The sequence below is a fragment of the Charadrius vociferus genome, unplaced genomic scaffold (assembly GCF_000708025.1).
Source record: "Charadrius vociferus isolate BGI_N301 unplaced genomic scaffold, ASM70802v2 scaffold70, whole genome shotgun sequence".
Lineage (NCBI taxonomy): Eukaryota > Metazoa > Chordata > Aves > Charadriiformes > Charadriidae > Charadrius > Charadrius vociferus.
The window spans coordinates 1,203,176-1,224,514 of NW_009646851.1; the positions used below are offsets into that span (position 1 = coordinate 1,203,176).

Here is a 21,339-nt window from a genome sequence, read left to right on the forward strand (position 1 = left end):
ACACCCCCCCCCAACCCCCGTTCCGGCAGCTGGATGCCGGTCTGTAAAACCTCGCCTATTTCAGCCAAAATGAAGACAAGTTGTAATAATGCAGCTCTTTGTCTTTCAGATTTCAGGTACTCAGACTCCACCTTTACCTTCACCTACATTGGAGGCTCCAAAAGGTACTTTTTTTTTTTTTCTTCCCCCCTCTACAGTAATGAGTCCCTTGGTTTCCTGCTGGCAGCGGGGTGCAGCGATTCAGTGCCGTAGGAGGCTTCTTTTGTTTCCTTTCCTTTCACAAGGAGGATAGGTAAATCATCCGCCTTCGTGCAAACGTAAACCCAGGAGGAAGTGTCGGGGGAGGTGATCAGAAAGGTGATCCTGCTTGTCAAAGGCTCGTCCCTCTGAGTGCTGCTCCGTGGAGCTTTGCTGTTTCTCTCTTTTTTTTTTTAATTTATGTGGGAATGTAGAATTTCTGCTGTATGTAAACTTAACAGAAACACAGCAGAGGCGTCAACATGATACAAAGTTAATTCGTGTTAAAAAACTGTGAAAAGTTATGATTTTAATAACTAATAGGCCAAATTTCACATCAGCACCTTATTCTCTTGCGTGAGAGCCATATTTAGTCCCATGACAGATGCAAGACTGTCTGCAATTGACCAAATCAAATTCCTGAGACATTAAGTGAAATCTCAGGATAGCTTATAAGGCTAAAAAATGTTTTTATTGAAAGGTAGTATAAATATTATCTCTAAGTGGTTCCGAGCTTTCAGTTATAAACTGGATTGTGCATGTACACATTTTTAAATTATATTTCAGCATTTGTTGGTTTTGTCTGTTTTCAAAAGGAAATACATGTAAAAGCTTGAACACACATCCTTTTCATTTCCCTGACTCTTAGTTACCTTTTTACTTAACAAGGTGTTAACAGTATATGCTATGTCGTTCTCTTACCTTCTAGATGAATTTTATTAGACTTGGCAAGAAGTCTAGGTTTGATTTTTTTTTTGTTTTAATTTTTTTTTTCTCAGTTCATCAGATATCTTCGGCAATTGTTTTTCTTTCCCGTGAAGTACTGCATTGTGTGCAAGTGAACCTTTCAGTGCAGGCAGCGCTCCCGCAGCCATCGGTTGTCCCCTGGGCGAGCTTCAGGGCCTGGCTGCTGGACCAGGCTCCCAGGTGGTGCCCAGGCTGCGGGATGGCTCTGAAAAATACTTTCCCGCCTCGCTACCCTGCCTCTTCCTACTGAGGGAAAAGGCAACTTTGGTCATTTTCAGTGGAGTGGACTATTTCACCCAGTAGCTGAGAATCAATGTATTTTTAGGTTGCTTGTACTATACTCCTTCATTTAGGGTTTTAGTGTGTGGAAACATATAGAATGGTCCTGTTTTAAAGGACAATTTTGAAAAGCTTGGTACAGTAAAAAAATATCTAACAGAAATATTATTTATTATGTAATTAAAATTATTGAATTTGAAAGTTACTTTGCACTGCTTTCTAAACCAAATATTGCAGCAAGAAACCAGGAAGTGAAACCTGTCTATTGTTTCCAAGCTGAATAAAGTGAAAAGCCTGAGGGCATAACTGATGGGAAACAAACTGGTTTATAAATGTTGGAACAAAACATTGTCACTCACACAAGGAGAGATGGAAGAGGGCCTTACATCCCACAGCCTTGAATTTTAACTGGGGTCAGCATTTGCGTAGGAAACTGTTGACTGGAGACCAGTCTCAGGACCTTGAAAATTAAACCTGAATTGAGAAACAAACGTTGTGCTTACAGAAATTGGTGAAAGTGGGTTGTTACGTAGAGCATACTCAAATTTCACTTTCCTTTTCACATTTTAAGGACATTTTACAAGTATCCTTTGAGATAAGTGTTTCACGGTCTCTGCATGTTTGTACTGTGATTTAGAAAGACGCTTTACAGTATTCTCAGTGAACAGTGGTGTACTGAGTGGCAGGTTTATGGTAGTAAGCTTTCTTGTGAAGCACAGAAAATGAAAACCTGAAGCCTTGACTATTAAGAACCAAACTTCATCAAAGATGAGTTAGTGGTTTCTTCTCAGAGAAGGTGCTGGCTGAGCAGCAGCTATCCTGCACTGTGTGGAGTATTCGGGCAAGTCTCCGGTACAGGGTCAGCAGCAGTGACTTGTGTGCTGTACCAGTTTAGGAGAGCACAAGGCTATCTAAGGATCATTTTCTTGCACTTGGCTGTGATTTTTTTCTTACTGCCACTGATGCAGCTGTGGACTGCCAGAGTGGTGACTCCATTTTTTGACTATTGCCCTCAGGAATTGTCCCTAAATTTCAAAACCTCTGTTACCTCACGATCATAGACTTCAGCATCAGCTGCAGGCCTTGTCCAGTCACTTCAGATATTCAGCCTGAAGACTTTGTTTTTTGAACCGACAGGGACACGGGCTTTTGAGTAATGGGCAAAGGCGTGGATGATGTTCACTGGACAGATGTTCAAACTGAGAAACAGATTTAAATGATTAAGAGTAGAAATGGTGTGTAAGGAAGATTACAGTACTATAGCACTCATTATCCATCCTTGAAACTAAGAGTTTTTCATGCTTTGTTTCCCTTAGATGTTCCTTTAGGTCAGTGTGTATTATGGCTTTGTTTTAGCCATAGTGGTTGAATACAAGAGCAGAAACCCTTGAAAGAAGGCAGTAAGTTTTCTATTTGAGAAGGCAGATTTTTTTGTCTTACCCTTGTATAAAGGCAGGTGACAATACTGACAAGTTAAACATCACTGGGGGTTTTCCTCTGCGTAGTTGCCTCTAGTGCCCATTAAGTCCATATATCAGTAGTCTTGATTTATAAACTCAGAGCCAGATTCTCAAGAATCAGTGTAAGTCCGTGGTAGTCAGCGTACCAGTATTACTTCAGTTATGATGAGGACCTAAGGTTTATTTGTGTGTGTTATTTAAACTGTTAAGTTTATCTGTGTGAGATTTTTCTTCTTGGCGCCAGCTTCTCTGACTTTATCTGATTTTTCCCTGTTGCTTGGATTGATAGCACAGACTCTTCCTACATTAGTACTATTCAAATATTGAGGTTGTACATAACCCTGCTGCAGATCAATCCAAATAGATAGGCCTGATCCAGAGCACATTCATCATCGCTTCAGTGGAGTTAACTTGTGTTCCCACAGTAAAGTGCCGAACCAAACCCTGAGGGCATGACTTAGCTTTTGTTCAAGTACAAAGGTTCCAGGGAAACCAACTGAAAACTATTATTTTTTTATTCTTTATGTAGACCCGTTCCAACACTCAATCTTTAGGTGATATTAAGCTATTATATTGTGTAAATAATATATGTGTAAATGATCACTGGATGGGCATAAATATCCCTCAAGGAGATTCTGCATTTGCATGATTTTTCTTGAAAAGTTGGAAGGGAAGAATCTCTTTAAGTACAAACATATTTGTATTGTGTGAATTATCATAAATAATCCTTTACCTATGCAGTACAGTTAAAACTTTTGCATTGTATTTTACTATACTTCTGTATAGTAGCACTGTGTTCACCCTTCCAAATAGTTAGAGTTGTTTGACACTGCAGAGGTGCTTCCTGGTTTGGGAAGGTTGTAATTCGCAATTTATTAGTAAAAGCACATCTTTGTGCATAATTGGGCACTAAATATGGGACAGATTGTTTATCAGTTTAATAATTTTTAATTTCATTGTCAGAAAGCACTAAGTAGGGTGATAGATTTCTTATAAAGTGAGGTGTTTATTTGAATGCTGTGACTGTGCAACATTTACTCTTCTTCAACTACATCTTGCAGAATATCAGAAGTGGCTGGATTTTTATGCTTTTTACTGCAGGATCTGAAAAGGATATTAAAGTGTGAATACATAGAGTTCTCTTTTTTCTTAAAAAAAAAAAAAAAAAAGAATCTCTTGCTTCCTTTTTCCTATTTTCTGCCCCTGTATAAAATATTGCTCGTCCAGAAACCGTACAGACTGAACAGAACTGCTGATCTGTCATCTTTCAAATAAAAATGCGTGATGCCCTGAAGTTGTTTTCACTTGATATGTCATTTGTCATGCTTTACGTAGAAGCAGTGCCTAGTTGTCCTGAAAAAAAAAAGATGTTTCCATTTTTTAGTGTTTTTCTCACCCCCCTTTTTTTCTTCTGAGGCTAAATAAGGACATCATATCAGTCCTGAAACAAATATCTCTTCTTTCACATATGTACTTAGCTCTTGTTGGCAACAAGAGACGATGACAATAAGGCTGTGCATGAGAAAGATCTAACACTGCAGCATATCGTAAAGAAACTAGGTAAGACCTTTAAGAACTGAACACACAGATTAATTTTGTCAGCAAAATTCCCATCTCATATTTGCACAGTGGGCTCTTGTGTTCTGTTTTTTGTACTTTAGCAGAATGATTATAACAATGGCTGTTCTGAGGAAGCAAGGAAAGTTGAATTTTGGTCTGAAGTAATTGTTATTTTTGCTTAAAATAATGATAAATTGTTAACTTAGGCTGTTTTGATTTTCAATATTTGGCTTTTCGTTTTCTGTTCCAGAGGTTACACATAGTGCTTATATTGTAGTATCAGATATTCTCATGTAAACTGATGAATTAATTCCCACCTCACTGTAGCAGTGAAGTATTTCACAGCTGGGGAGCTATGCCTCTGAAAAAGTAACTAAATTGCTTGTGGCTGTCTATAGCTAGAGACGAAAACCTCTATCTGAAGTCATAGCGCATTATGTCCACGAGGTGTTTGAACCACTTGGTGATAAATAGATACAGATAACCTTTTTCCCCCCTTTGGTGGTATGCCCGATTGCTACTTACGTGACTTTAATAAAACTGCCTACGTGAATAATTTTGAAATGCTGGTGTCACTCACATAACACTGAAAGTCTTCAGTACAAAATAAGCTGTGAAGAAAAATGGTTTGGGGCTAGTTGATGATAAACTTAAAATTTATGTTCCGTTTATATATACTTTAGCAAAAAGAGGAGGGAAAGAACTGAAACACATTTTTTAAACTGAAACATAAAATCGTGTCCATCAGAAAATATCAAAATGGAATACTTTTCTGAACATTTTCATTTTTTCCTTTCCTTTCCAAAATGATGTAGTTTAAGACCAGCCTTTTTTGAATAGGTAAGTTTTAACCTATCTCCTCTGTTGGGTTCATTGCATGGCAATTTGTTTACTGGCTGTGCAATGTTTGGGAAGAGAAAGTTGGACTATTCCTTTTTGGAAGCAGTGGTGGCTTACATAAGATGAAAAGTCTCCATGAAAGTATGACTTCAGAAGATGATTTTTATGGAATCCATTGATCTGAATGGTTTTAGTTAAGCTGGAATCAGTTTTACACAGGGCTTAGGAAGGGCTGGCGCAAGTACAGTTCATCTGCTGTTGCTGATGGCTGTGCTTAACGTTGTATTCAGGTTATTAAATATGTAATTACATTCCTAAAATCTACCTCTACTGCAGTAAGAGAGGGGTGAAAACCAGATACACAGCTTGTATAAACAGCTGTCTGTTTATTGCTATTTCAAAATACCTGGAAGACTGTACATCATCGTTCATGTTTAACTTTCCCATCAAATGTGGCATAACATTTTTGCTGGGACCGAACCATTTCTTGGGAGAAAAATCTGTGATAGGAGACAGGAATCTAGTTTAGACATAACATGGCAAGCACTGTGTTTTTCATTTCTTCATTAAAGATTCTGTAGATGAAGTTGAATACAGCCTTGGGTACTTTTAAAAAATACTTTTGTGTCAGGTATTAATTAAGTTTCAGTTTTAAAATCTCTCTTTAAGACAAGCATTTTCCATTTTATGAATTCCTGCTAACATACTTATTCTGACTTTATACTACCTTCTAGTATCGGCAGCGTGTAGTACGTACATGAAACCTACCCATACATTCCTATAGATAGTTTTTTGATAGGTACTACAAGAAATTCAGTAGATGTGATTTAACATATGATTAATCCTAAAAAGAGATCTAGTAGAACACTATAGTAAATAAGTCAGTGTAAAAAAGTGCAACGTTGAGGGTTTGTGAAAAGCAAAATCAGCACCATTCTACTCACGGTCCTACTGAGCTCACCGGTTTTTGATGGTCTTGTGTCTAACAGAGCCTTGCTGTTAGAAAATCAGCGCTGCCTTACATTAGCCCAGTCCCCATCGTTATATCTTGTAAAAATCCCATACGTCAGGGAGAGTATGGTCTTGTGGAGATCTCTTACTGGTCTGGTGAAGCGAGTGGCTGTCCTCTTTCAGCTGCATTCTGTACTGATACTAAGAACAATACATTCAAATTGTGAACGTCTACCTTTCCATGAGAAGAATGTTTTTTGGCGCTTAAATGAATGGCCTAGTTTTCAGAAGCACCAAACTCCCACACCACGTAGTAGTCTCAGTATTACTTTTAGCACTTTTAAAAAGCATCACAATCTTTATGCAGGTGTTTTTTGTCGTACACTTGTATGTGCTGTTGTTTGAGTGGTTCACCAGCACAGAGTTGGGAAGAGTGCTTGAATGTCTTTACAGAAAACATTTTAAGTAACTTCTTCTTTCTCTTCTTCCGTCACATATTTTAACATATTAAGTACCTAAAAATAGACCTGTAGGCTGTCATTGTTAAAGTGTTAATGTGATAAGACAAATAAATTTGAAAGCAGATTTCACTCTGACAAAATTAATTTAGATCACTTCCCTCTGTATTGGGACTAATGCCATTTTTCTGTTAGTCTCTAATAATTTCCCATATTTTTCATTGCTCATAAATAAAGAGCTGAAGATACCTGTTGGCATATATTTTCCATGGAATACTTAGTGTGCAGGGTATGAATTCTCATTCGAGTCAGAGTCTAATCACTCAGAGTCAAAATACCTACTTTAATAAGCTTCAGCACCTAGAGGGAAAATAAATTTTAAACTGCCTGGAGAGTTCACTTTAGTTACAATTAAAACTAAGAAAGGCATGAAATGTGAGTAAATCTAGAAAAACTCCAATGTATAATTCTGCCTTGGCATTAAATAAATCCCACTTAAGAGGACAGCTCTTAAGAATTAACGTCCTCCTTGCTACAGGAGGGTGAAGATTTTTATAGATGTTCCACTGAACTGGTCTCATCTGAGGCAAAGCAGCTCCTTTTAACAGGGTAAAATTGACTCGTAAAGATAAGCATGCTGTCCTTTGCAGCAGTAGCTGAGAAATCTCACTGAAAGAAGAGGGACTAAACAAGGTAGAGAAATACTCCTTCCCCTGACAGCCTTCTGCGTGCTCACACAAGATTGCATCCAGCCTGTTTCTATGGGAGAAAGGGCAGGAAAGAGCCTTGCCTGAGGACCGGGAACAATTGTTGCTTTTATGAGTCAGACTTCTCCTGGGAGGACCCATTATCTCCAAGGAGGTTTATGTCAGACATTGTGTTCCCCTGCTGCGCCGGCTCGAGCACCGTCATACGTGCTTTTGGCACTCTGTAATCCTGTGGGAGTAAGTAGTGGTTCTGCACATGCTCATGTAAGGTAACAGGCAGAAAACAGTCTTAGGTAAGGGCCGGAGGGTGAGCATCATTCCATAGCTTCCTTGAAGGCAGAATACCTGCCTGAGCCCTGTAGAAGGCTTTGGCTTCTCCTGGCTGTTGTAGAAGACCCTGGCATGTCCTGGTAATTGGGATTCAGCGGAATCACTTCTTCTGAGGGAGACTTCTGTAGTGCTCAGCGGGAGCCTGTCTGGAACAAAAAATTGAGGATGAAGAGGAAACTCAAAGAAACTAGCAAACCCTCTGGACCTCTCCTGCCAGCCTCGAGGCATTGATCAGAAATAAAAGGGGCAACAGCATGTCTCCTGTGTAATGAAATGTACTGTTTGCCAAAAGAGAGTGCAAAAAATGGTGATACACCATTAGAAGAGAGAAGTTTGTAATTAAAGAATAAGTTCTTTTCAAACTGTGTAGCATTCTGCATTTCATCCTGTATATTACAGTTTGCCATCTTGGAATCTTGTTGCTTTAAATGAATGTTCCATTTTATGTTTATAGATAAGAATTTTTCATATTTTAAGAGCCAAGCTAGAAGGCAGGATAACTTTCGCACCGTTCAGCTGTCATGCTTCTACTCAATAAGGTGTTTGTGACAGATAGCATTTGCTCTCAAGCAGAAAAAATAGCCTATGGGTTAGACATGGTATTCCAGGTCATTAGCTTTTCTGCAAGTGGTAGAATATTTTATTTTAGGTTTTTTTTGTGGTATTACTTATTCTTGCTTATTCTTCTTCCTTAGCGTTGAAAACTTCATCTTTGATGGGGAGTTCTCACCCCATAATACTCATACATACAGCTAATTATGAAAATAATTAGGATGCTCTTCTGTCAGATTAGGACCCTGGGGTTGATAAAGGTGTTAAAACCGGGAAGCACTTAATTGTCATAAAAGTGCTTGCTGCTACTCAACTGTTTGATCTCAATTACAGCTGTATGAATCAGGAGTAATTCCACTGATGCGAGGGGATTGCTTGGGTCCACAGGGATACTGCAGAATTTTTTATTTGGCCCTTATTACTCCTTGTGAATGGCAATCACAGAATCACAGAATCACAGAATGGTCAGGGTTGGAAGGGACCTCTGGAGATCATCTAGTCCAACACCCCCTCCCCCCAGAGCAGGGTCACCTACAGCAGTTGCACAGGACGGCGTCCAGGCGGGTTTTGAATGTCTCCAGAGTGGGAGACTCCACCACCTCTCTGGGCAGCCTGTGCCAGTGCTCCACCACCCTCAAGGTAAAGAAGTACCTCCTCATGTTAAGATGGAACTTCCTATGTTCAAGCTTGTGCCCATTTCCCCTCGTCCTATCACTGGGCACCACTGAAAAAAGACTGCTCCCATCCCCCTGGCACCCTCCCTTTAAGTATTTGTAAGTATTAATAAGATCCCCCCTCAATCTTCTTTTCTCTAGACTAAAGAGACCCAAGTCCCTCAGCCTTTCCTCATATGAGAGATGTTCCAATCCCCTAATCATCTTCGTTGCCCTTTGCTGGACCCTCTCCAGCAGTTCCCTGTCTTTCTTGAACTGGGGAGCCCAGAACTGGATGCAGTACTCCAGATGCGGCCTCACCAGGGCAGAGTAGAGAGGGAGGATGACCTCCCTCGACCTGCTGGCCACACTCTTCTTGATGCACCCCAGGATGCCATTCGCCTTCTTGGCCGCCAGGGCACATTGCTGGCTCATGGTCATCCTGTTGTCCACCAGGACTCCCAGGTCCCTCTCCACAGAGCTGCTCTCCAGGAGGTCAGCCCCCAACCTGTACTGGTGCATGGGGTTATTCCTCCCCAGATGCAGCACCCTACACTTGCCCTTGTTGAATTTCACCAGGTTTCTCTCTGCCCAACTCTCCAGCCTGTCCAGGTCTCGCTGTATGGCAGCACAGCCTTCTGGCGTGTCAGCCACTCCTCCCAGTTTTGTGTCATCAGCAAACTTGCTGAGGGTACACTCTATCCCTTCATCCAGATCATTGATGAATATGTTGAACAAAACTGGGCCCAGTACTGACCCCTGAGGGACACCACTTGTTACTAACCTCCAACTAGACTCTGCACCACTAAGCACAACCCTCTGAGCTCTATCTGTAAGCCAGTTCTCAATCCACCTCACCGTCCATTCATCTAAGCCACACTTCCTAAGCTTTCCTGTGAGGATGATGTGGGAGACAGTGTCGAAAGCCTTGCCAAAGTCAAGGTAGACAACATCCACTGCCCTCCCCTCATCCACCCATCTAGTTACTTTGTCATAGAAGGCTATCAGATTAGTCAGACATGACTTCCCCTTGGTGAATCCATGTTGACTACTTCTGATAATCTTCTTTTCATCCAGGTGCTTTGAGATGACTCCCAGAACAAGCTGCTCCATCATCTTCCCAGGGATGGAGGTGAGGCTGACCGGCCTGTAGTTTCCCGGGTCATCCTTCCTGCCCTTTTTGAAGACTGGAGTGACATTGGCTATCCTCCAGTCCTCAGGCACCTCACCTGTCCTCCAGGACCTTTCAAAGATAATGGAGAGAGGCCCAGCAATGACTTCCCCCAGCTCCCTCAGCACACGAGGGTGCATCCCATCAGGCCCCATGGATTTATGTATATCCAATTTATCTAACTGATCTTTAACGTGCTCCTTGTCAACCAAGGGATAGTCTTGTTTCCCCCAGACTTTCTCTGTTACCTGCAAAGTCGGGGTCTCACAAGGACTGGCCCGAACAGTGAAGACAGAAGCAAAGAAGGCATTTAGCAACTCCGCCTTCTCTGCATCATCCGTCACCACAGCACCTGTCTCATTCAACAACGGGCCCACATTTTCCCTAGTTTTCCTTTTGTCTCCTATATACTTAAAGAAACCCTTCCTGTTGGCCTTGACATCCCTCGCCAGGTTCAATTCCAAGGCTGCCTTGGCTTTCCTTGTTTCCTCCCTGCATACCCTGACAGCATTCTTGTATTCCTCCCAAGCAGTCAGCCCCTTCTTCCACCTATTGTAAACTCCCTTCTTCCACCTGAGCCTTTTCAGAAGGTCCCTGCTCAGCCAAGCAGGTCTCCTTCTCCCCTTGCCTGATTTCTTTCTCTTTGGGATGCACTGATCCTGAGCTTGGAGGAGGTGACGCTTAAATAGCAGCCAGCTCTCTAGAGCCCCCTTACCCTCTAGAGCCCACTCTCAACCGTGCTCCTGAACAGGCTAAAGTCTGCCCTTCAGAAGTCCAAGGTGGCAGTTCTGCTGGCTCCCTGCCTTGCTTCACCAAGAATTGAAAATTCTACCATTTCATGATCACTGAGCCCAAGACGACCTCCAACCTTTACATCCCCCACAAGACCTTCTCTGTTAACAAACAGTAGGTCCAGTAGGGCACTTCCCCTAGTTGGTTCGTTCACCAGCTGTGTGAGGAAATTGTCTTCCACACACTCCAGGAACCTCCGGGACTGCTGCCTCTCTGCTGTGTAGTATTTCCAGCAGACATTTGGGAAGTTAAAGTCCCCCACGAGAACAAGGGCAGATGATCGTGAGACTTCTGCCAGCTGTTTATAGAATATTTCATATCCAGGTGATTTTTTTCACCTGCCAGGGGGAGAGGGAGTTATGAAGACCAGAGTTCTGTTTTCTCCCATCTTTGCAGACGTATTCTCATTTTGGAGTACTTTCTTGCAAGGTGGGAGAGCTGCCATTTATCCAAGGGAAAAAGCTTGCTGTGATGCATTCTTACTGAGTCGCTGGCGTTGCAGAGGGCATGGACAGAAGGCCAGTTGTCAAAACCATGCTTTTCTTCCCCGGTCTTTTTAGCCTCAGCATCTGAAAACCTGGTTGTCACAGAGTCCTCTTTTAAGAACATGATTTGCTAGGCCACATAAGAACCTCTTTACCTGTCACTCACTCAGAATTGGTATTAAACCTTAAGCTGAGTCCCAAATGTTTCCAGAGCTTTTTGTAGATACAACCATCAGTAGAAATAGAAATGGTGATTTCTTCACAAGGGTTATTCTGTGAAAACACCTAAAAATTTCAGTATATATTTGTGCAAAGCAGTGGAAATGTTTGGAGAAAAAAAAAAAAAAAGAGTTTTACAGTACTTCAGACTGAAAAAATGTAGCCTTCAAGTGCTAAAAACTTCTGCAAAAATATATTTGGCTAATGCCTTAGTATGGCAGTTATGGACTCTATCAACAGCCTTCCCTTATAGATAGGAAAGTATATAAATTAGGGTAGTCTACTGCTTTAATACAGTTCTATGAATATTACATGAAATCTTTTGTGCATGGTTGTAGCTCTAATGGAGTTACAGCTGAAAACAGCTTATTAATTCTTTTCTTTTAAGTTGGAGAATTATTTTGCTATAAAGACTTCTAATCATCCTATAGCACAAGGCTTGTTAGGCTTGGCATAAAATTTCAGCAGTAGGATTTTGTAGGCTTATATGCTGAAGAAGGACTCATGTTTTGTCAGTGGATGACAAGAAAAGTGAAATTGGAAATGTTTAGGTGGGAATGGGAGTAACATAACCTCTGCAAGAATCTCCCTCGGCACATACTAGTTCTGTTAACTTAGGCCAACAGAAGTTTTATATGATTTTAGTATTGGTCTCTAGAGTACAAAATAGAGAGTCACAGTAATCAGCCCACCAAAGATGCATGCTCTCTTGGCTCTCTTGCCTTCAGCAAGCCTATGTGCACGTATGTCTTTCCCCCCCAAATATCTGCATAACACAAGAGCAGCATTGCCTTTGGCATACAGTCCTGCTTTCTACATGTTCCCTATGCCAGATTTAGCTGTTGATGGAATTTTTACATCAAACTTCAGTGGTGGTTAAAGATGTTGTGCCTTCATTACTGAAGTAAAATTGCGTCGGATTAACAGCCACCAGTTTAGTTCTTCTTGTTAAGATATTTTGCTCAGTAATCTAAGGACATTTACAATTCCGTGTTTTGGCTGTTACATTTTATTTGTTCGTTTTGGTATTCTTATTTAAAATGACAAGTTGTGAGGAATTCTAGTGTTTGTTTGGTTTTAGCTATATAGAGTGAATTAAAAGAAATGCATTCTCCCTGTGAACCGCACTATAGGGAATAGATGAGTGGAGGGAGACTTCAGGCTCTTTCTGTACCTGAATTTATGGTTTACTGATAAGCTTTTTTGTTTTAGATTGCCCCTCTTGTGATGAATAATTGCTTACTATACTGTTTCTGTGTTTAAACATCAATAATTAGATACGAAAAAATACTACTTCCTGTAAGTGTATGCCTTTATTTTAAGGCATGAAGAAACATATTCATCCTGTAGTTCAGCTAAAAACTGACCTTTGCCAAGGACGACAAACACAAAGAGATATGGAGTGTAAATACCTTTTACACCTAGCACTGTCTGGCTTCAAGGCAGGCACGGAAGCATGGAAGATGCTGGCCTCCCAGTGTGCTAATAAGGATTAGGCATTTGCTGTCCATGAAGAGAACAGGAGTGGCAGTTATATGAGTCAGGATAGAAATTACAAAAGCTATTGATTTCGCTCACGGAGGACATAAACTGATCGTCATTTAGGGTCAAGAAAAGCTTTTACCCTGGCTACAAAGTCCTTCCTTATTTTCTCCATTAGTAAGGCATCAACAGCCAACAGCACAGTGGGTCAAGTCTTTGACTGAAAGGCCCTGTGAAAAGTGGCGTGTCTTGTCTGGCACGGCAATTTCTAAAGTATGTTTCCAGCATGTTTCAGTGTATGTAACAGTTGCAGAACTTTAGACTAAAGTGCTGAGCAAATCATCATCAATTGCTGGTATTAATGAGCATTTCACCATTACTCTTGGCTGCTTGCAGCGTATTCCCATCTGTATTTTGTCCCAAGTTATTTATCTGTTGTACTTTATGTGATGTAACATTATTACCATATTCTCAGCTAATTTAAATTGACAAATTGCCATGGAATTCACTAAAGTCGTGCCAACTTACAGCACCGAGGACCTGTCTATAATTATATTCATCTTGTTAAGGAAGTTTAAATAGAGCAAAGCTAAATATAAATGCAGTATGTTATCTTCATTGACTTCTAGTGGAAGAGTTTAATATATGCATGATTAGTTATATACCAAAGTGAAATTACACATTATTTGTGTTTGCATATTAGGTTACAGGTAAGGAAGTTTCATGGAAGCTGATACAGTGAGATATGAATTACGTTTTTTGGGGATGGCTCGTATTGAAGGGGGGAGGACGACACCGAAATGGGGCAGAGATGCCTGAAGTGATAGAGACTTGAGAAGTTTTCCTGCGTAGCTGACAGGTGCTCTCGGCAGCGCGGCACACCAGTCTCGGGTTTGCGTGTGCTGCAACCCCATGAGCAAAGGCAGTAGCCAAGACACTGCAATGGTCTCCTTTTTCGTTTGCAGTGCTAGGGTGAGCTTGACAGAGCACTTGCCTGTCTGTGTCCAAAACAGATGTTCCCACAGGATCCCTCTGGCACAAGGAATGTCTTGTCCCACAGAAGATGCCACCTCTGCACTCCCCCTTGAGAGATCACGATGACTTCAAATTGCAGAAGTCAGAGAAGGTTTCACACCAACCCTGATCATGCCATTTCCATTTTGGCCATGCTGCTGGAGAGGATAGGCGTGTTACAATTGCCTTGCCATTCCTTCCTAACTTGCCATTTTCCACCCTTCTTTCTTCTGGCCTGTTGTTCTCTGATTAATTCTGACAAAAACTGGTGTCTGTTGTGTTCGTATTGTTGAGGCATCCAGACATGAAATAGTTGGTATTAAACCACAGTACTCTGCAAATTAACAACGTGGAGCAGCTATAGATCACTTATCTCCGTTCTCTTCAGATTATATGTATATCCTGAGATGCTTGTTTTGGTTCTTGGGAAGTTTCATCAGACTATCAACAGGCGCTCAGACTGTTAACCAGAGTGATCACATGTCCATTGCTGTTCGTTATTCTGTTTTTGGTGTCTAATATGTGGGTGGCTAGAAAAAAAAAACAGTACTGAAATAATTGCAGCTGCAGCCTAAGTTGTTGGCTGGTTTAGGTTTAAAAATCTTTTTTACCTGGGATGTTTTTGAGATTTCTATAGTACCTAAATAAGACTGAACAGAGATATTTAGAAATAGTATGTATTTCACATCTTTCACTGTAGATGCTGCACAGGTGTAAGAATGCATTTTAGCATGAACCAATAAAATTTGTATGGTCTTATGCATTATGGAAAATATTTCAAATAGAACTGCAAAGCAATTAAAAAAATAGATGTTGCTTTATACGGTTTCCCATTCTTCATATTACAGGTTACTTATTCTTTAAAAAACACTCTTTATGAGCCTTTTGGACTCTCTCTCCAGTAACTCTCTTTTAATCTTTTCCCCCAAATACAGGAAACCTTCTGGTATTTCCATCAGTAACAATGCATGTTTCATTAGGTGCACAGTGCTATTAATTGTTACTGTGTACTTTGCAGGGTGTTCAGTACTTGCTTTGGGGGTCATTACAGTGTTCTTTTCATGTATTTGTCCACTAATACAACTGGTTGAGGGTGACTTTTTGCCCTCTGTGATACTGTTTGAGGTTTTCCTTTGTTGGCTTCAGTTTTGATTTATAATGGTGTAAGTGACAGATGAAAGACTCATCCCGTTGCAGACCTGCTGGTGGAGTTTCACTAGTGTGATCTGGACTCCTTGGGTATGTCTGTCGTTTTTTTTAGGGGTCAGGCGTGAAAACCAGGTTTGCCTGTTGTGCAGATCACCAGCCCTGTAGGCACAGGGTAGGTGAAGCGTGCCCTCAGCACACAGGACCTGTACAGCTAAGGAAATCTGGTGGGGTGGTGTGCCAGTAGGTACAACTGGAGGAACGAGCCATCATGGGCTGTGCCCTGCACAACTGTGTTAGTGGAGGGAGGGTGAAATTCTTGTGTGTATACCCTCCCCGAAGGCTGCTTGTCCACAACTCAGTGGGTGTAGCACTGGGATCTACCTCAAGTGACCATCTTTGATCAGAGATGTTTCACAGCAGGATGAAGAACTTCTCCAGGCTGCTGCGGGGCAGAGCCGGCCAGCCTGCCACGGGAGCGTGCGCTTCCGAATGACTGCTCTCCTCCCGTGTCAGGACAAGTGTGACTCGTGGCAGACTGGCAGATAGCATAGCTCCACAGGACCGTTTGGCAGGACTCAGGTCAGGTAAAATAAATAATTAACTACTTCAATGAAATAATACGTGGGGGCGGAAGAACCCTTTTGTTGCCAGCAAAAAGCTTATCAGGCAAACGGAAGGAATTCTGTGAGTTCAGTATATGTGAAATTTGGATAAAAAGAGTTGAAGATGGATCACCGACCTGTCTCATAGCCTCTGCTTCCCAGAGGGCTCAGGTTCTTTCAGCTTCAGCATAAAATACTTTCTCCTGCAGAGGAGCTAAGCTGAGAATACATCTTTTCCAGTGCTAATTTCATATAGTAATCAAGCACGTGCAAAGCTGCAGCACATGCAGCTGCTCCAGTGCGGCTGTGTGTGTGTGCGTGTTGATTTTAGACAAGTGGTATCAGCTTTGTCTTTAGCACTCTGTCCTTTCTTTTTCCTCAGAGGTTTTATAGCTCTGAACACATCTGAGTTCTCTATAATAAGAGAGCTTCACCTTTCTCTGATTCAAATCTGTGTGCGTTTTTTAAATGTGGATGCAAATGAGTTTTGCCCTTCAGTTTCCTGGTAAGTTGCCACAATGGCCAGGAGGGTGGCAGAGGTTCTGCGCCATTGCTCGGGGGAGCACTAATGTGTGACCGAACGTGGTGGAGCCTCGGCTCCGGAAGAGGTTCAGCGCTTCCTTTTTGGTGCTGCTGCTGTTGCATGAAGGACTACAGAAGAGAAATCTGGGGGGACCAGTAAAAAGAACAAACGTGGGTCGGCATCCAGCTCAGAGTTGTATCAGTGCGAAGTGGAACTCTGGCATCTTTGTTAAAGAGGTTGTGTGTTAAACAGTGAAGACAGAAGAAGGTGTGATTTGTTGCCATCTACTTTCATCTTCAATTAAAATACTTTAAAAGGCAACCAGCACAATGTAAATATGTGTTTTCTCATTATCTGTTTACCTCTGTATTTTCTCTCAGAGTTGTTTATCATTTATTTTTAATGATAATGAATAATTCTGGCAGGAGGTTGAAGCTGGGTGTGTTAACATATTATGGTAGTGTTATTTCATTCAGAGATACCATGCCAGGTTTTGTTTCATTTTATTTTGAAGGGCTGAGGATGACCAATACCACGCCTTATTCTAATACTTCTAAATGAAATTTTAAAAAAACTAATTTATGCATCTGACTGACATGCATTCAAGGCTTAGATAGGTAAAACAGGTGAACTGTTCTGCCCCTGGTATTTTGAAGTTCCTTGTCGGATGCTGCCCATTGCTCTACAGTGGCAGTACATTGACTGGGACATTAGCTGCTACTACTGAGAATCCTTTAGAGCTCTCAAACTTCGGTGATTTCAGTGTCTAATGATTGCAATATGCTCATGATGAACTAGGTAATATACTCTACTGAAAAATCCGTGAATTGTGAGGTGAAGGCTGAGTGAGCTGGGGTGATTTTGGGACTTTCCTCCGTAGATTGTTTCTATTTTGAAGTCAGTCGGTTAGAACTGCTGAGGTTTTTATTGATGTACTTGGTAAGTTTCAGGAGTTTATTGCATAAACATTTTCATTTTGCTGCTGATCATTTTTTTGACTGAAATGAAATCCATAAAAAGTTTCTACATTTAGCCTGTTCCTCTCCACCTCTAGACTATGTAAACTGATGAGATGGCATAAGCCTAACGAAAGAGAGAGAGCAGTTTTATTTCTTTTATATGGCCATATTTTTCCTTTATCATTCCATTTATTCCAGTTAGAGATTATTGGAGTAATTGAGACGAATATTTAACATTTGGCCAAATTTCATTTTAAAATAATTCCATTTATAGTTCAAATTGCTTTGATGTATTTTGCTATTTTAATAACCTGTAGCTGTAGTCATCTGCATAAAGCTGAAGCAACACTACTGTTTTTACTTACACTTGAAGAACTTAACGCCATGCACCTGCCTGGCCATCTATCTTGCTAAAAACCATCCTTATGTTTATACGTAATGTATATTTATTTACAGAGGCTTCAGGTACTCAGTGATTAGTTTGTTAGTATTATTTGTATTAACATGGGCCATGTCACATGGTCAAAGTCACGGTCAATAGCATTTTGAGAGAAGAATAACGGGTATGGGGACTATCCATTAATGAAACTTGAGAGGAATTCTACTTTATCTGAGATTTCCACCGGGATCCTCCAACACGTAATATGCCATGTTTATGTTCCTGATACAAGCACGTATCTGTGTTGATGAGGAGAAGTTGGGTCACTGAACTTTCAGCTTTCATTACTTCACAACCAGCTACTTCACTAGTAAAATGGCAAATGACACCGCAGAGGTGCGTTGAGAAACAGCATGGTAAAATCATTCATCTTTTAGAATAAAGCCTAAAAGAACTTTATTTTCCATTGAAAGTGAAGATGGATGAACGTGCCAAGCAAGTGCCAGTGTACTAGTAAGAGGGCAGTGGGGCATTTGCATCAGAGAACCTTACACTTCTTGGCCTTTTGAACCATTCTCGAAGTGAATGAAATTTCTTTATGCCTTATAGCACCTGTCTCACAAGGTGTACTGTCCTGTATCTGGTTTCCCGTGCATCGGAGTTGCCGGCAGGACTGGCAGGCTGATGAGGAGAGGCTTCGCAAAAGGAGTGTCCTGAGGTGCCTGGCAGGAAAAGCTGCCAGGATTGTGTCGGGACATGCACTCTTAGGAAATTTGGGTACTTCCCTCCTGTCCAGAGTCATGAAGCATTAGGTATCTACACTAGTCCTTTTTGTTCCAAAATACGGTTACATGTTTTGTGGCAGTGGTTCCCTTTCCTTTGGTAGTGTGTGACCCTGCTCTAGTACCAGGGGTAGAGGTATCAGGATGCTCAACTGTGAGACTCCACAGCACACCCAGCCACACAATTGGGCTGCTCTGGCCTGAAAACAGAGCCCAAATGTTTCTTAAAAACCTCTGCATTGTCCAGGCCCGCTCGTTTGTCATGTAGCTGTGGAAGTTTCTAAAATTTGGTCTCACGATCCCGAAATCCTTTTGTACGCCTGTGACTAATTGTGTAAGGCTGCTTGGATGCCAGCAGCTTGTATGCAGGCTCCGGAGCAGAAATGTAGGTGCTTAGGGGACACGGCTGGTTAGGAACGGAGATGTCAAAAGACTTTTTAATGAGCATTCAATCTTCTGTCTCCTGGGTCAGCTAATGAGTTCCTTTTGTGAAGTGAAACTCATCTGATGTCAGTTGACATAGCTTCATGTATTTTTCAATGGAGTTTTGCTCTAAATCCATCTTTTAATACAAAGCAGTTGTGAGATTCTTGCCTCACTGTGGTGTTTCGAGTAAAATGACAGTTGCAGCGCCAGCGTGCAGTCCGTGTGAGATTCGGGAGCCACTGAATTGTGAAGGATACATCAAGCCCTTGACATCCAGGATATATTTCATCAGTAAAGTAACAGCTTATTTTTTTTCACTGTTAAGGTCTGCGTATTCTGATCCCCAAATAAATATATCTCATTCTTATAACTTAACCTCAAGCTGCCTTGGTGCAACACGGTTTATAACTAGTTTCTGCTGTCATATGTTCTCCTTCTCAGATGGTATATTTTAAAAAGGCTAGAGATAATAAAAGAGAAGGTCTAGATTAGATTATCTTTCACAGATGGGTATTGCATTGATGAAACAATGTAATCCAATCATGAGTTTATGAACCTGAACATCTGTACTGTATGAATGCATATACGTGCATTCAGATAATTGAAATAATGTTAAGGTGTTACTTAGTGGCATAGGGCAAGGTGACATATAGTTGCATCAGCATGGACATCTGTGGATCTCAATGACGACCAACGCTGTTAGGTCAATTTTAAAGCAATACGATTATGCAAGTCTTGCCCTAATGTAGCTTTGGTGCATGTCTCACAATTCAGTGGACGCTGTTGTCTTGTTTCATTTGAAGTATACAAATGCAAAGATTTACTGACATCAGGTATGTCCCTGGCTTCACTGGTGTGCTTTGGGACCTTGCAGGAGTAATGCTCTTTCAATGCCTCATGTCCAGCTTCATGCCTTCCGGTAGCTATGCAGGTTGAAAATTCAACTTGAGACCATAGCTCAGCCTAGGTACACAAAACCAGTCCTCAGCTGGGTGTGCTGGAGATGCCTTACCCAGCCAGAGCCAGAACGGGTGTAGAGAAGACCATAACAAGGAGACAGTGGTGGAGAAACTGGGGGAGAACGGCAAGCCGAAGATGGCTGGATACTGATAAAAAGGGTAGAGGGAGCCACAAGGAGATACATACATAATTTCAAAGGGGAAATGGAAAGGCAGGTATGAGAGCTTCAATCAGAGAGAAAACACTGCCAATAAGAGCATGTGAGGAAAGGTCCTGTCCGGGGTTGGGGCAAGGGGGGAACAAAAAAACCCCACCCTCTTGAAAAGAAAGGAGAGGATTTTAAAATGCATTATATGCTAAAGAAATGCGCCGTTCCACATTGAAATGATTAAAATAGGCAAGTGGTAAAGGGGAAAATACATTTTGAGGCTGTATTCTGTAAATAGACTACAAGAAAATAAAATACAGTGAAAATCAGAGAGTATATAATTGTGTATGTATTCAGTGCAGCTCTGTAGAATAAGGCAGGTTTTATCAGGATGTGTTATGGAAAAAAGTTCATATAGACAGGTAACTAAAACATTGCCTCTCTCTTGCTAGCCATCAAGTTCTTGATCTGAAGCCTGAGGCCTCCAGGTCTTGCAAAGATGTGTATGTTTTTTTCATATGGGTAAAGAACATAGTCTTTATTAGTCTCATTCATAGAAATAATTGGCCCATTTTAGATTTTACTTTTTTTTAAAAAAAGAAAACTCAAGATGGATCATCTGTTGGGGAAACTGCCCCTAAAACATTACAGTCTGATAAAATCATAGGATATTTTTAATAGTGGCCATGCTGTGTACCATGATCAGATTCAAATTTGGCTTTAAATTAATTTGTGCACCTATAACTTGTGAGTGTGATTGCAAACCGTAATAGCAATCACTAGATCTAACTCCTGGCTGAACTAGCATTTTCATTTCAGGCAAACAAATCAAATCTGTGTTAATTATAGAATAGCTTTTGGATGTGTATGGCCTAGGTTTCTTATTAAAATACTTTTTGGCTGCAGTCTGAAAACTAAATACTTGCATATTTGCATGCATAAAGATGAAGGAGAGGTTTGTAACATCTGTCTAATTGTCAGTGGGATTTTAAATATGGATTCCAATTCTGATGCACATAAATTTACTCATATAAAGGGGTTACAGTGGGGAGTGCTTAGGTAAGGATTCAGAATGAAGTCTGCAGACGTATGTGGGGACTGTGGTAGGCAGAGTCACCGACAGGAGCTGCAGTGAGGTATGGGTCTGTTGCTGGTCCTGTTATGCATATTTTAAAAGCAACTCTCATCGTTTTCCGCGAGTAAAAGCCTAAGACAAGACTGGCCATCACTGAAAAGGTCATATCCTTGGTGCTTTTCAAGGTTCCTTTTAAACTGGAGGCGTACAGTCTTGCTGGGACCTGCATTGAGTTAAAATGGAGAAGGGAGATAAGAAAAGTGGATCTGGATGTATTTGAAGATTTACAGAAATACTTGAATTTGGAGACTGTCGTGGTGTAGGCTGCTACATAGAATCACAGAATGGTTTAGATTGGAAAGGACCTTGAAGATCATCGAGTTCCAACCCCCCTGCCAT

General features: G+C 41.2%; 1 protein-coding gene across 1 annotated transcript in view; it reads left to right on the top strand.

The window, feature by feature from the left end:
- The first annotated feature begins 33 nt into the window (after positions 1-33).
- Positions 34-21,339, top strand: part of PARP8 (poly (ADP-ribose) polymerase family, member 8) — a 129,112-nt gene continuing 107,806 nt past the window's right edge. Inside the window, exon 1 of the mRNA XM_009894214.1 lies at positions 34-164. Within this exon, the coding sequence (XP_009892516.1) occupies positions 34-164 (131 nt within the window). The remainder of the gene's footprint in view (positions 165-21,339) is intronic.